The following is a 15,518-nucleotide window of genomic DNA, read 5'->3' as shown; positions in this document are numbered from 1 at the left end:
AGAAGCTGAGTGATTTGTGAATGTAGCGCTTGTATTTTTTTGTATTTTTAACGATCCAGTATGAATGAAAATGAATGCTAACGTCAATGGGAGTTTGTATGAAAATGTGTTAGCATCTTACAGTAACGTGTTTTTAGCGTTTGAAAACTGATGCGAGTCTTGTCAATCAACCCTATAGATCCTGTTAACCCTCTTGAATTCATCATTAAAACCAACCCATCGATCCCGAACCCCTTCCGTGTCCGTCTGAGTGTTTTCCCCAACCGACTGTGCCTCCTGTCCGCCACCACTAACAACAGTAACACAACGCAGAGGGCGAGCAGAGGTGCCAGAGCCGGCAGGCGAACGCGGGAGTGCGCTTCAAAGGGTTACATAGACATAGGCCTACATTTACTGCATCCAAAGAAGCAAACAGACAGACAGAGAACAATATGTAATTCAGACAACTCAAGGTGCAAACACTCTCAAACCAACCTGGTGTTGCTGGCTTCTTCACCTCTTCTGAAAATGCAACCACACAGTAAAAAAAGAACTGTTGTTCTTACGGTAGATTGCTGGCAGCAGTGGTTGCCAAAGTCTACCTTTAAACAAATAACGGTATATTTCCTTTTTACATTTTACGGTAAAATTATGGCAGCAGTGTTTGCCAAAGCCTACCGTTAAATAAATAACGGTATTATTATTTTTTACATTTTACGGTAAAATTATGGCAGCAGTGGTTGCCAAAACGTACCATTACATAAATTACGGTAAAAACGGATTATACTCAGGTGAGTTCAATTATAGAGTTACAATCAGACAACTGATTGGACTGATTATACTCAGGTGAGTCCAATTATAGAGTTGCAATCACAGACAACTGATTGGACTGATTCAACTCATTGGAGTCCAATAAACATCAACTTAATTAGATACCTAAATAAATGCCCAATTGCCAGATTGTCTAGTGCAGGCAGGTGGGCCAGTCTAGTATCATCAATGAAGGGTATGCAAATCCATTCTTTATTTTAAAAAGGCCTGAAAATAACCTTAAGGAAAATGAAGGCCAAAGCTAGCGGGGCAAGCAAGCTAACAAACAAGCTAGTTAGCAAGCCATGCAGCCACCCTTACAACGTGACCTGCTAACCGGGCCGGCCAGGCCAGGCCAGGCGAGGGCAGGCCAGCCGACCAGCCGGCCTTACAGCCAGCCAGCCAGCCACCTAGCTAGCTAGCAACCAGTGAGCAGTACAATGCAACAGTCCCTGTTTAAATACATGTTCAAGTGAACCATGTGACCCGAGTGATGAAGCAGGTGCAGGTGCAGGCAGTAAGTTAATCATTGCATGACAGCCCTTAGCACTCAGGTGAGGTCAGGAATTGATTGATAGATTGATTTGGATGGGGTAGAATGACAGTTTCAAATAGACTGGGCTACTTCTAAGAGACTAAATCAAGAGATTACTGTCCCAGGTAGACTTTTTCAGATTATACTAGCCTATAGGTATATTTTACACATTAAATGAGGCTAAACTGTAGGCTGTTACCGGATAAATAATAGTTTTCAGTGAATTACTGCAAAATGTGCAAACTGTTGCCATTTGCAGTCCTTAACTGTTGCACAGTTTATTCAGTTGCCAGCTTCATTGTTGTCAGATCTACAACGTGGAGGCACCTGGAGCCAAGCAGACAGGCAATATGTTTTCTGTGGAGTAATTAATATTTAATTCATTATAACCTCCATTGCTTTCTGTTGGGTAGGAGGAATGCAAAAAAAGATATTCTGAATTTTTAAGAGGTTTACTGTGTCAATTTGCCTCTCAATCGAAAACTCTGATGGCAAAGTCTCAAAGTCCAATAAGGGAAAAAAAATATTGCGGTGGAGAATTTTTCGCAGGATAAACTAGAACACATGCAAAGGGTTGTACTCTAAGTTAATACTCATTGATGGCTACTAATCAAATAGCGTGTTGACATCAAACTCTGCCTGTTACAACCAGCGTATCAGTGGTTTGACAAGTTACACCTGGAACAAGTGCAATCACAAGAGATCTATTGGACTAAAAGAGGACAAAAAAGCCTAACACGACCAGAAAGAGCACCTACTTTTTGTAGTATACACAATGTGAAGAAAAGCAGAACAGAGTTCTTTGTCTGTTGGTTCACAATTTGGTTCACTAACAGAGGATTGAGTTTGGTTCACTTATAGGGGACTCAACAAAAATGGCTGCTCATGTTGCTAAAACATTTGGAAATTGGGGAGGCGTGTTTTCATAACTCTCTAGGGAGTTAAACATTAACTCTCTAGCTCTCTTAGCCCAACAACTCGGATCCAGAGGAGTCAAATAACACTCTGTAGTGTTGCTACAACTCTTGATGTTTAGATTTTGGCTGAACACCAGTCTAACTCTGATCAATCTAACTCTGACAGATTAGCTGTGTACATATGTGTACACCAGTGAAAAATAAAGTCATGTACCGTTTCTTGACTACTTCATCTTCACTTAACGGTATTTTCCAATATTTTCTTTTCAGTGAACAGTTCAGTATTTTCTACATATTGACACCAGTGAAAAATAAAGTTATGCACCGTTTCTTGACTACTTCATCTCACTTAACGGTATTTTCCAATATCTTCGTTTACAGAGAACAGTCCAGTATTTTCTACATATGACACCTGTCAAAAATAAAGTTATGTAGCGCTTTTTGACTAAATAGTGGCTTGCCATATTTAGTACAGAGATAAACTGTTTTACATTTTACGGTCACTGACTGTTGCAATTTGACAGTTTTTTGCCGTAATTTCAACGGGCATTTTTTACAGTGCATTAATAAGCATTATAATGACGTGTATGTTGTCACGGTCACTGACATACTGTATATAGACGTAATTTCGTCACAACAAAGGTAGCAAGTTCACAGAGGGAGACATGTTCTTTTGACAACTCAAGATGCAAACATTCTGAAACCAACTTGGGGTTGCAGGTGTCATTTTCACTTCTGAAAAAGCAATCCTTTTCACACATAAGAGAAGCCCACTAACACAAGAGAAGTTCACTAAGTGTGGGTTTTTCTTTGTCTTTGCTAACTAACTTAAATGTCTGCCTCCATTTAGAGTAGCAACCAGATACAGTTCAACTTGTGTTTTTAAACACACGCCCATTTAAACTCAAGGTGCAACACTCAGACACCAAAATTTAGTTCCCAGTGGCTTTGCCACTTCTGACAATTACAACCATGAACAAACATTATAAAGACGTGTACAATAGGCTGTCGTGTGCTAACCAAACTATGTAGACAAATATTTGCCACAATTTCAGTAGCAAACAGACAGTGAGACAGAGGCCAAAACTTGTCCTAGAGACCACAAGGTGCAAACATTCTCAAACCAACCCAGGGTTGTGCGTGGCTTTGCAACTTCTGCAAATGCAGCCATTACACACAAGAAGGTTACGAAGTATAGGTTGTGATATGATTTTGCATAATATTACTAATTATAGCTAAAATATGTAGACTGTACCTTTACAGCAACCAAAGAAGCAAACAGACAGACAGAGGACACCAGGTACTTCAGACAACTCATCAACAAAGACAACCCAAGGTGCAAACACTCACACCAACCTGGGGTTGCTGGTGGCTTCACCACTTCTGAAAATGCAACCAGTACACAACACAATTTAACTAAGTGTAGATGGTGATTTGTAATTCATTAAATATGAACTAGATGGGATATTTTTGCCAAATGAAGTAGCAAGCACACATAGTAAAATGTCTACATATACTGTGCAACTTGTCCTTTAGACAACGTAAGGGAAAAACACTCTCAAACCGAGCTGGGGTTCCGGGTGGCTTTTCAAACTCTGTAAATGCAGCCATTACGCACAAAAGGTGACTAAGTGTAGGTGGTGATTAGATTTTCCACATTATAATGGAGTGTTGGTGGTTATTAATAATTATATTAACAATATGTAGATTGTTCCTTTACCACATCCAAAGAAGCAAACAGACAGACAGAGGACAACATGTACTTCAGACAAATCAAGGTGCAAACATTCTCAAACCAACCTGGTGATGCTGGCTTCTTCACCTCTTCTGAAAATGCAACCATTAATAAGTATTATAATGACGTGTATGTTGTCATGGTCACTGACATACTGTATGTAGACGTAATTTTGACAGACCATTTTCAGACATAACAGAAGCTCACTAACACAAGAGAAGCTCATTAAGTGTAGGGTGTTATTTTGTCTTTGCTTACTAGCTTAAATATCTGCATCCATTTACAGTAGCAACCAGACAGAGTTCAACTTGTGTTTTAAAACACAGCCATTTAAACTCAAGGTGCAACACTCAGAAACCAACCTTTAGATGCTAGTGGCGTTGCCACTTCAGACAGTTGCTATAATTGCAACTATGAACAAACATTATAAAGACGTGTACAGTAGGCTTTCATATGCTAACCTAAATATGTAGACAAATATTTGCCACAACTAAAGTAGCAAACAGACAGAGAGACATAGGACAACACTTGTCCTAGAGACCTCAAGGTGCAAACATTTTCAAACCAACCTGGGGTCGCACATGGCTTTGCAACTTCTGCAAATGCAGCCATTACACACAAGAGGGTTACTAAGTTTAGGTGGTGATATGATTTTGTAATTATTTCTAAATTATTTCTAATGATAACTACAATATGTAGACTACAATATGTATATTTACCGCATCCAAAGAAGCAAACAGACAGACAGAGGACAACATGTACTTCAGACAACTCAAGGTGCAATCACTCTCAAACCAACCTGGTGCTGGCTTTTTCACCACTTCTGAAAATGCAACCATTAATAACCATTATAATGAGGTGTATCATCGGTCATTTCATCACAACAAAGGTAGCAAGTTCACAGAGGTTCTTTTGACAACTCAAGATGCAACTGAAACCAAGATGGGGTTGCCGGTGGCTTTGCCACCTCTGAAAATGTCCCAAATTCACATGAGAAGGTCTCTAAGTGTTGGGTGTTCTCTCATCAGTCGAATTTCGTTCGACTACTCTCTCTATGGCAGGTCCTCTTTGTAGGGGATATCCAAAGAACATCATAAAATCACAGCCGACAGGCAAGGAAGCTACAAACTTTGAGTGTTACCCATTCGTGTACAGGTTACGATAGCTACTCAGCTTGACAGCTAACCTTCCCTGGGTATAAAGCCGAGGTTACCGGAGGCAGTGTTAAAGCGAGCTTACACTGTGCAACTTTTTACCCGATTTTGCCACGATTTGACACTCGCAAAACTTTTTGAGAGTAGGGCCTATTTCTTGCTCAATCGCAGGTCAATCATGAGTCTCACGTCCTGCAGTGTACATGAGGTGACGACAAGCAATTCCACCTCACGATCGTGCAATCATAGGGTTGCAAGAAAATCAAAACTGTTTGAGATCCTGGTCGAGCCTTGTGAGTTAATCGCACAGTTAATGGACCATGCTGGTCTGCACGGTGTGTGGTACAGCACAACCTTTGCTTTTTGTATTCCACTATTGGACTGGACCTGCACTACCCCACAAGAACACACACATACACGCACGCACGCACGCACGAACACACACACACACACGCACACACACACACACACACACACACACACACACACACACACACACACACACACACACACACACACACACACACACACACACACACACACACACACACACACACACACACACACACACGATACTGCACCATGAGACTGCACCTTCCCTGCACTACCTCAGTCCTTGAACAATAAGACAATACAACATCCTGCTTACAATGCTGCTACTCCAAATCTACTACTTTTATATACGTAGCTATTGTTATTATTACTGTTGGCTTTTTTAAAAGCCCAACTGGAAACTCCAGCTCAAATTGTCATTGTGACACAGCACTCCAAGGCACACAAGTGAACACTGCACAGTGGTGGTTTAGCTATACATACTGTATTGTTAAAAGAAATATTTACAGTTTTGAGGTGGTTCTAGGAGGGAATGTAATTCTACCAAAGGGCAGCATAAGCCAAAGACAGCCCAAATAATTTGTTCAATCATTATTTGGAAACACAAGTACTAACCTCCAGATTGAGGTGTCTTTTTTGGCTCTGAAAACAAAAAAGAAAAGAAACAGTTATACCCAACAAGCTGAGTAATAGCAAGTGTTGATGAGATGACTAGAATATGAAGCAATTCTCTCTGTATTGTTGTTTTTAGCAGTAAACAACATCTGAAAATGTTGATAAGTGATAGGGCAAGACACAATGCTCACCCATTTTCACGGCCACGGTTGCTTTGCACATCTCTGTTCCATAATCGTTACTGACTTCACAGGCGTAAACTCCTGCGCTGTCTTTGCCACACTCGTACAGTCCCTCCACGATGCATCTATTGCCAATGATTTTGGTGTTGAAGCGGTAGGAGGCGTAGAGCTGCTTTCCATCCTTGTACCAGGTGACAAACATCTTAGGAGATCCAGAAAAGGTGCATTCCAAGTACAGCATCTGGTTCGAAGTGAAGGTAACGTCCTTCAGTTTGGTTTCAAGATGAGCAGGTTCTGTGATAAAACAAATAAATCCATTAAAAGTCAGTTGAAAGAAAGGTTTTGTGGAAATGAGTCATTTATCAGTTCATTGTCTATGGTTTTTGTAGAGCTTATTAGCCATGAGACTGCCGGAATCATTCTTTTTCAACACAAGTATGTTCAACAAAAAACCTATTGCCATTGGAGGCTAAACTTTATCACCAATACCCTTGAACTGTGGGGTCCCCCAGGGGCAATCCTGGGACCACTTATTTGCTTACACTTTTTAGGAAACAGAGAAATATTTCTTCACTTTTAAAATAAGGATTTAAAGGAAACCTTTGAGGGAAACCTGAGGGAAATACTTCAGGATGTTTGTGCAATTTAACTTCATACTTGAGACCCCTAAGTCAGACTAAAAGGTAACTTAAGTTTTTTCATGCAAGCAGGCGTTGGAACTTGCAGTGCATTCAGGCAGTTCATTCTCTAGAGGTGACTGTATTACATAAAGTTTGTTTTGTAGGTGAAACGGATCAAATATATTTGTTAAGGCATGGTTTGAGCAAAGTAGGCTTTCTTACACATTCATGAGAGAATGTGTCCCTATACATATTTGTATTTTACAATTCAGTGACCAATATGTATTACTGTGTTGACTCGTTACGGACAAATGCCCAAATACTCAGGGCAAGACACAATACTGACCCATTTTCACAGTTGCTTTGCAGATATCGGTTCCATAATCATTGGTGATTTCACAGGAGTAAACTCCAGGGGTGTCTTTGCCACAGTAGTACAGTCCCTCCAAGATACATTTATTGCCAATGAGTTTGGTGTTGAAGCGGTAGGAGGCGTAGAGCTGCTTTCCATCCTTGTACCAGGTAACAAACATCTTAGGAGACCCAGAGAAGGTGCACTCCAGGTAGAGCTTCTCCTTTGTAGTGAGGGTAAGATCTTTCAGTTTGGTCTCAAAGCGAGCAGGTTCTGTGATGAAACAAATTATCCAATATAGACAAATGCCTGTAAATTACATCTAAAAACTCTGTTTGCATTATATTACACTTTGCTGACGCCTTAACCCAAAGTGACTTACAGTTATTTAGTACAGGGTATATATTTCGGTCCCTGGAGCAATGTGGGGTTAGGTAACTTTCTCAAGGGCACCTTAGCCATGAATGGAAGTGTAAGGAGAGGTAAGGGTGGGATTCAAATCTGCAACCCTGTGATCTTAAGACCACTACCCTAACCATTAGGCCACGGCTGTCCCTGTTAAATCCTGTGAAAAGACACAATACTGACCCATTGTCACAGTGGCTTTGCAGATCTCCGTTCCATACTGGTTGCTTATTTCACATGCATAAACTCCAGGAGTGTCTTTGCCGCATGGATACAGTCCCTCCACGGTGCATCTATTGCCAATGAGTTTGATGTTGAAGCGGTAGGAGGCGTAGAGCTGCTTTCCATCCTTGTACCAGGTGACAAACATTTGAGGAGCTCCAGTGAAGGTGCACTCCAAGTAGAGCTTCTTTTCTGAAGTGAAACTAACATCACTCAACTTGGTCTCAAAATGAGGAGGTTCTGGGGGGGAAAAAGCAAAAAGAAATATTCAACTATTGCGGCACTTTATTGTGGAAATCAGCTAAATGTGTCACTTCATCTTCTACATTTCACCTGAGGAGCAGAGATGTTAAAAAGAAAAGTAGCAGTAGAAGTACAAGTAAAAATAGAGGGATGTTTGAACGTTGCCAGAGCCATGGAATTCAGAGTTGTGTGACTGATAACATTAGGGTTTTCACACCTGGTCCCTATTAGCCATTTAAGTGAACTCAGATCTGTGCATTTTTGGTGCATATGTGAAGGCTTCAAAGTGTACCCAGACCCCTTGAAAGTGAACCGCACTGAGACCTCTATTGACGTGGTCTCAGTACGGTTCGCTTATGAGTTCTCACAAGTTACACTTGTGACTAGGTGAAATCTCCTAACCCTTGTAAGGTGTTCGGGTCATTTTCGTGTGCTACTGGTAGGACTTGCTTAGATTTCGTACTGAATCTTTTCATATTTGGAAATATGAAAACATACAAACACAAAAAAAAACAGATGTCGCAATCTATGCATACACATGTTTTCACACACATTCTCGTGGCACATCCCATCTTATATGAATGTCACTGCACAGACACTTTTTCAATTTCCATTCAGTCAGTCTTAGACACACATTGTGTGGACATTACTAATTACCAAAAAGGCCAATAACACTTATTCTTATTGGATAAGGAATGACTAATTACCTCCAGGTCCAATGTGACTTATTCTTATTGGATAAGGCCTGATTAATAACCAACCTGGGCCAATAACACTTATTCTGATTGGATAAGGTCTTGCTCACCTGCTGCTCCAGTCCTGCTTGGGACTGGTGCCTTGGCTGGGGCTGGGGCTGGGGCTGGGGCTGGGGCTGGGGCTGGGGCTGGGGCTGCGGCTGGGGCTGGGGCTGCGGCTGGGGCTGCGGCTGGGGCTGGGGCTTGTGCCTTGGCTGGGGCTGGTACTGAAAACAGAATATTTTCAATAAGCAATTAGACAGTTTTAGCTTTTGTGGTGCATTCATTGGGATTGAACAGCTAAAGGATAACAAAAAGAGTGCTTGAAAGAGAGAGAAATGGAGAGACAGAGAGCATCATTAGTATTTATACAAGCCTACCTCTGTTCTGGGCTCATAAAACTGATTCTGATAGGATGATTCAAATTGCTGATTGCAAAATGGGCCAGCGATTTCTTATTGGGAGTATCAGGTTGCTGTGGCATATTCCTATGCTGGGGCCATATCCACGCTTATGATGCTGCATGCTGTGCCAAGTCTGGTTAGAATGCATTGTAATTTCTGAAGGTTGATATACAATAATATCAGTACTTGCGATCATGACAAGATAGTTCATTCAGTGATATTTGTTAGTGGGGAGATACGTATAAGCAAAAGTGCATAAAGGCAGGGATGTCAAACTCAAATTCACTCGGGGGGCAAATTGAAAATCTGGGATGAAGTTGTGGGCTGAACACAATATATATATATATATATATATATATATATATATATATATATATATATATATTTTTTTTTTTAATGGGCTGAAATTGTGCATGCACCCCCACTTGATAAAGCAAAATTCACAAACACTCATATATGGTAGTTTAAATGTGCCTGGACATTCTGTTGTCTGACTGTAAGATGTTACCTTAGCCTCAGCACACTTATATTCCTATGACACACCAAATTTCATGTTCAAATCATGTTACTATTAATATTAATGGTGTATGTGGGCCAATTGTAATACATATTTGAAAAAATGATCTTCAGTGCCAAATAAAATGACCCTGAGGGCCAGATTTGGACCCTGGGCCTGAGTTTGATATCCCTGACATACAGAATATGCAGACTAAAATTACAATTGTATGAATACAGTATGTGAAGAGACAATGAACAATGTGACTTTACACCGTGGCAACAATTGTAAAAGAACCTAACTCACCAACTCATACGTAAAAAAACATTGTGTGTGCTCACATCCGAAAACAAACAATGATCAGATGCTATACAAAAAAACACATAAGAATGAAAAAGAACTATCCACACGCCATATAGTACTGCTGTGACGTTCATGACTGAATAGATTCTGTTGACTCATAAAGCGATGGGAGCTAAGTCTCAGCTTTTCCTTTTTTTTTAAAAAATGTAGGGGCTTTTATGTGTCTTTATTTGATATGGCAGTGTGAGATGGTGACAGGAAGTGAGTGGGAGAGAGATGGGGGAGGATAAGGAAATGACCACAGTCCATGGGGCACCTAAGTCTCCACCCCTTCCGGGAGGCTCATGGGGCTGGGAAAGCCAAAACTTTTGACTGGGCTTTAATGGACTGATAAAAGCTATTTTCAAATCCACTTCCCATTCCTCCATCGATCACACATATGCTGTACCTCAGAATTAAAGATAACCAATGTTGTGTTTGTTGACTTCACTTGGCAAGCGTTTTTTGAGTTGTGTGCGCGCAAAAATATGTAATTATTTGGACTACACAGAAGTCGCATGTCCGAAGTGCAGCCACTTCAGCCGCGGTGCAGCGGCAAGGTTGGCTGTGCCTCGGTTCACGCCAAATATGCAAGGCGCACGTTGTAGTCTCTAACACAGTTTTGCACAATAGCTAAAATAACCTTTCTTGCGTGCCAAATATGAGTGGTCTTACGGCCCAAATCCAAACCTTTTAAATTCACTGCCATCATATGTGAAATCCGGAGCACATGCCAAACGAGATGAGGATTTAGCTTGACTCGCTCCATTAACTCTCATTCAAAATTTTGAGAGCTTCAGCGCCACGACTCGGAAGTAGAAGGCCGTGACTTAGGTGCCCCATGGGGCACCTAAGTCACCCCTCTACTTCCTGGTTCATGGGGCAGAGGGAGTCAAAAATGAATTACTGGGCTTGAAATGAGTGGTTTTTCGACAACAATCCAAACCTTGGACCTCCACTTATGCACCACAAGTCCACCACGACTCGCCTCGTTCACTTCCATTCAATTTTTTGCAACCGTCTGCCCCATAAACCAGGAAGTAGAGGGCATGACTTAGGTGCCCCATGTCTAACAATGTCTAACCCTCCCCTTCCCCCACCACACACACACACACACACACACACACACACACACACACACACACACACACACACACACACACACACACACACACACACACACACACTTAAAAAATAATAATTTTGAAGTTACCTGCACGTGAGTATACTAATTGAAAAATAACATTGAGTGTCTGCGAGAGTGGCATGGATAGTAAGTCAACAAACACAGAGGGCTATAAATACTATCTTCTTAATTTTTTTTATTATTTTTTTTTACAAATAATTGTGATCTGGATCCAGTCAAAGACACAAAACTCCCATTTCTGCCATGAAGCTTGAATGGAACTCTACACAACATGTTGACATCATACAGGTCTTCTGCAAGGGAGTTTATGATGTGTGGATAGCAGTTAAAAGTGCACTGTGTAATATTTGTAGTTTATTTCTAGAAGTCATGCTGCCCATTCACAAATATGACCTTTTTCATGAATACTTATCACCACCATCAAATTCTGAGTATTCATTATGACTAGGGAAAAATTGCCCTTTTCATACACGAAGAGGTGGATCTTCTCCATGTCCGCCATTTTGAATGTCCAGAAAAAGACCTCTTAGCAAGCCTAGTAAACTAGTGGCACCCGCTGGTGGTCAATTTTTTTTTTTATCTGCGACTGGTCTAGCCTTGATCCATAGCCGTGAACTGCCAAAATGCCCTGAATCTGGCAAACCAATCACAACACAGAGATGTGTTTTGAATCAAAGCAGGCAGGGTTTTGAGGGAGTGGCGACGAAGCCTGCGACGCTGGGAGAGCACAACAAGATGGCGCTGATTGGTCAGAGGGAGCGTTGGCCTATAGGTAAGGTTTGAAAGAACGGGTTGTTCTCATCAACAATCTTCGGATGTATCATTCAACGGGGCCAGACTAAATTAAACATCCAATCTCACATTTAGTCTGGTTTATCAGGCTACCTTTTAGCGGCAAAACTTATTGTACTTTGGTCATACTAGTTAGTAGTTTAATACTGAGTAAATATTCATGGAAAGATCAAATTTGGCAATAGGCAGCACAGTTGGCAATAGGAGCATAGTTGCAATACCTACTCTGGCCACAATCCTACACAGTGCACCTTTATCTAATGCAGATGTAAGCCTGTAAGATGTGGTGCATGTAGCCAGCTTCATTTCCTTCACATAGAGGCGATCTCCAGGCGTGCCATTCCTCTGCGGTGTACATTGCACATTCAGCGATACAGACAATCAAGGCTTCAGGCACAATGCGAAACACACAATACTGACCTTTTTTTTTCAAACCAAACATGGGTCTAGCAGGTGCTGAGAAGAACCGTGTTTTAAATAAAACATATTTTTAAGTTATGCTTTATTTTGTAAGGAACACAAGGGTCAACATATATGTTATTCTACATGAACATATAGACTGCTAACATTTACCAGAATCAAAATCCTTGTAAATGAGCATATATTATGTGCATACATTATTTTGACAGCTAATATTTACCAGTAAAAAGTCTGGTCAATATTAGCACACCTGGAGCCTCATTTACTAATACTTGTGTTTATCTCCAACTTATTATTTGCAAATGTGAACATCAGCAAAGATATATCTGCACAAAAATTCAGATGTATCAAGTCATGCATAAACAGGTTCTCACACAAGTTTTCATGTTACATTCAATTTAACATGAAATACTGTGCAAACACACTTCTTCATGTTAAGTAAGTCTTCATGTTTGCGTGAGAAGTTACATACGCAGTTTTTTTGTGCATGATCAAGTTTTGCACATGAGGCCCCAGGTGTCATGCACATTCAGTTGGGCCAGTGAGGCAATGACACATCGGTTTAGTTCAGTTAACAAATCTGATTCTGATTGGGAGTCTCAGGTTGCTAATTCCTATGACAATGGCAATGAAAGTCCTTCTAATTGGTTGAAAGGCATTTGTAATGACTCACCTGGTGCTCCAGCCCTGCCAAATGGAGCTGCAAAAAGAATGAAAGAAATCATATAGTTTACAGTTTTATACAGTAAACACATAGCACCGCCATTTTGTGAAACAAGAGGCACATTTGCATATAAGACACAAATGTATGATACACTAGATCTCCAAGAATAATGTCTCAGCCATATACCAGTAATACAGTGTTCAGTATAGTCCCAATGCAAAACTAACCTGCTTGCCTTACCATATGATATCAGGAGATATAAACATAATACCATATGTAACACCAACCTGTGGGTGGCTCTGCCTCCTTCTCCAGTCCCTTGGGGATGGCCAGCGCTCCTGGATGGACAGGAGACACACAACAGTCAAGCATAAGGACTGCAACAACAACAATAACAACTAGAAATGCACTCAGAGAGTGCATACCTCTTTCAAGGAAGCTGTTTGACACAGACAGACAGACAAACCAACGTGATCGAAAACATAACCTCCTTGGTGGAGGTAATAAGCAGGACATAAACAGCAAGCAGACATAAGGACAGCATGGCGCCACATGGCATTGGCAGGGGCAACGAGATATAAGTGAGTGTTGTCAAATGAAAGGTGGTACTGACCTGGTGTCCTGACAGGTTTGACTGCTGTAAAGTTACCTAGAAGAGACGTAATGAGTAGGGGAGAGTCATACATGTACTGTATAGGACAACACTATATCTCAGTGTCACACATGTTTGGCAGAGCACTATGAAACTGTTTTCAAGTAGCCTACACGGGTATTTTTGAAAACACATCCGTTTGGGGCCCTCATTTACATGTAACCAAAGTTTTAGAAAGCGCATTTCAATATATACGTATATCCCATGTATGGGGCTAAAATGCTAAACATTTTATTTGTATCCACATGTTGCGTTTATACGTAGGCGGATAAAAAAAATATCCACGTTAAAAAATATGCAGATACATGCAACCAGCACCTTAACCTCACAGTGTCACATTTGCATGTTACCTGCTTAATTACACACTACACCCACAGCACAGCAGTATTTCTGTATGCATCCTATTAACTGCATCCAATGATGTTTTGGACATTAGCACACATTTATCTTTCATATAATACAGAAAGTGTAGACATGGCATTATTTCCCTCAGCAAGAATGAATATTTAATACTGGTTTTGGCTGTTTTCATGCCGTCTTGTTTTCCAAATATCAGATTCAGTCGTCATATTAGCATGTAAAGAAACTTGTTTTGCCCAGGACGATTGCAAATGTTGATTCACTGTAATCATCACAATATGACAAAACTGTCAGAAAGACCACTGTACATGAAATTTGCCATTTTGTGTGTGTCCACGAAAACTGTGTTAACCGTGTCACGGTCTGAAACCCCCTCCATAAATCAGTAATGGTTTGGTCTTAGGCCATACGAATAACATCACGTGATGTCATAACCTCTTTGGCAGGATATGGGAAGAGTATTCAACATATTCAAAAGAATCTGAATTATAAATCACATGTAGAAAAACACAGATAAAGCATACAGATACATGAATTGATTAAGGTGTTGTGGTGGAACTTCTGAGGTCCTCAGTTAGCACAACACCATAAAAATGGCTGAAATGTCAACGGTGTTACCGTCAATGGTGTTACAATTAGCGATGACAGTCAGGGTTGCCAGATGAGGCTGATGATGTTCAAAAAATGTTCAAAATCCGCCTAGAAGCACAAAATCCCGCCCAATTCTATTGATTTCTATGGCAAAAAGTGGGCAGGTTTTTCTGATAGATGGCATCTTTACCCGCACACGGCCATCCTAAGCAGCCCAATTGGGCGGGAAACAGCCCAATCTGGCAACACTGATGACAGTTGAGGAGGAGTATGTTTTTGCCACTTTATGTCCATATTGACTGACAAACAAAATAATTTGTGTTCTAGGGAGATCTGTTTGTCGGCTCTGTTTTTTCTCCTAAAAAAGTGCCGACTTGTTCCCCTGCACTGTTGACCGTAACACAGTTGAGTAACACGGTTGACTGTTTTGAAAGTTTTTTTGAGCTATTGATCCCTTATGTGTTGGAAAAATCCTATGAACAGACACTAGGGATTATCTCTGGAGAAGGAAGTCTTGTGTAAGGAGGGTGACTAAATTCAAATCAGATGTTACAGGGATTTATAATGAAAAATGTGTCAGTCTGTATCACAGTGAATCATAAAATCCTACTTATGAAGCTCAACAATCATATTTTCTATATCAGTTGCACAGATTAATGACAACATTATTGCTAAGGGACATAAGCACTTTCAAACGTATATTGTTTCAACTCTGTAGCATTTTTATATATGTTTGAAATGACATAGTATTTGTCCATAACACTGTTGACAAAATAATTAAGCAAATGTTCGCTTTCATTTGAGTATTTATAAA

General features: G+C 40.6%; 1 protein-coding gene across 1 annotated transcript in view; it reads right to left on the bottom strand.

Moving 5' to 3' along the window:
• Window positions 1-15,518, bottom strand: part of LOC134461428 (titin-like) — a 133,415-nt gene that overhangs the window by 81,144 nt on the left and 36,753 nt on the right. The window contains exons 5-14 of the mRNA XM_063214358.1: window positions 13,715-13,750; window positions 13,389-13,439; window positions 13,111-13,137; window positions 12,438-12,473; window positions 8,908-9,063; window positions 7,821-8,099; window positions 7,227-7,505; window positions 6,270-6,554; window positions 6,079-6,105; window positions 4,042-4,068 (exon numbers count right to left, since the gene is read on the bottom strand). Of these exons, the coding sequence (XP_063070428.1) occupies window positions 4,042-4,068; window positions 6,079-6,105; window positions 6,270-6,554; window positions 7,227-7,505; window positions 7,821-8,099; window positions 8,908-9,063; window positions 12,438-12,473; window positions 13,111-13,137; window positions 13,389-13,439; window positions 13,715-13,750 (1,203 nt within the window). The remainder of the gene's footprint in view (window positions 1-4,041; window positions 4,069-6,078; window positions 6,106-6,269; window positions 6,555-7,226; window positions 7,506-7,820; window positions 8,100-8,907; window positions 9,064-12,437; window positions 12,474-13,110; window positions 13,138-13,388; window positions 13,440-13,714; window positions 13,751-15,518) is intronic.

Source organism: Engraulis encrasicolus, chromosome 13 (assembly GCF_034702125.1).
Source record: "Engraulis encrasicolus isolate BLACKSEA-1 chromosome 13, IST_EnEncr_1.0, whole genome shotgun sequence".
NCBI classification, from domain to species: Eukaryota; Metazoa; Chordata; class Actinopteri; order Clupeiformes; family Engraulidae; genus Engraulis; species Engraulis encrasicolus.
The sequence above is the reverse complement of the archived record's forward strand: the minus strand, read 5'-3'. Positions and strand labels throughout refer to the sequence as shown.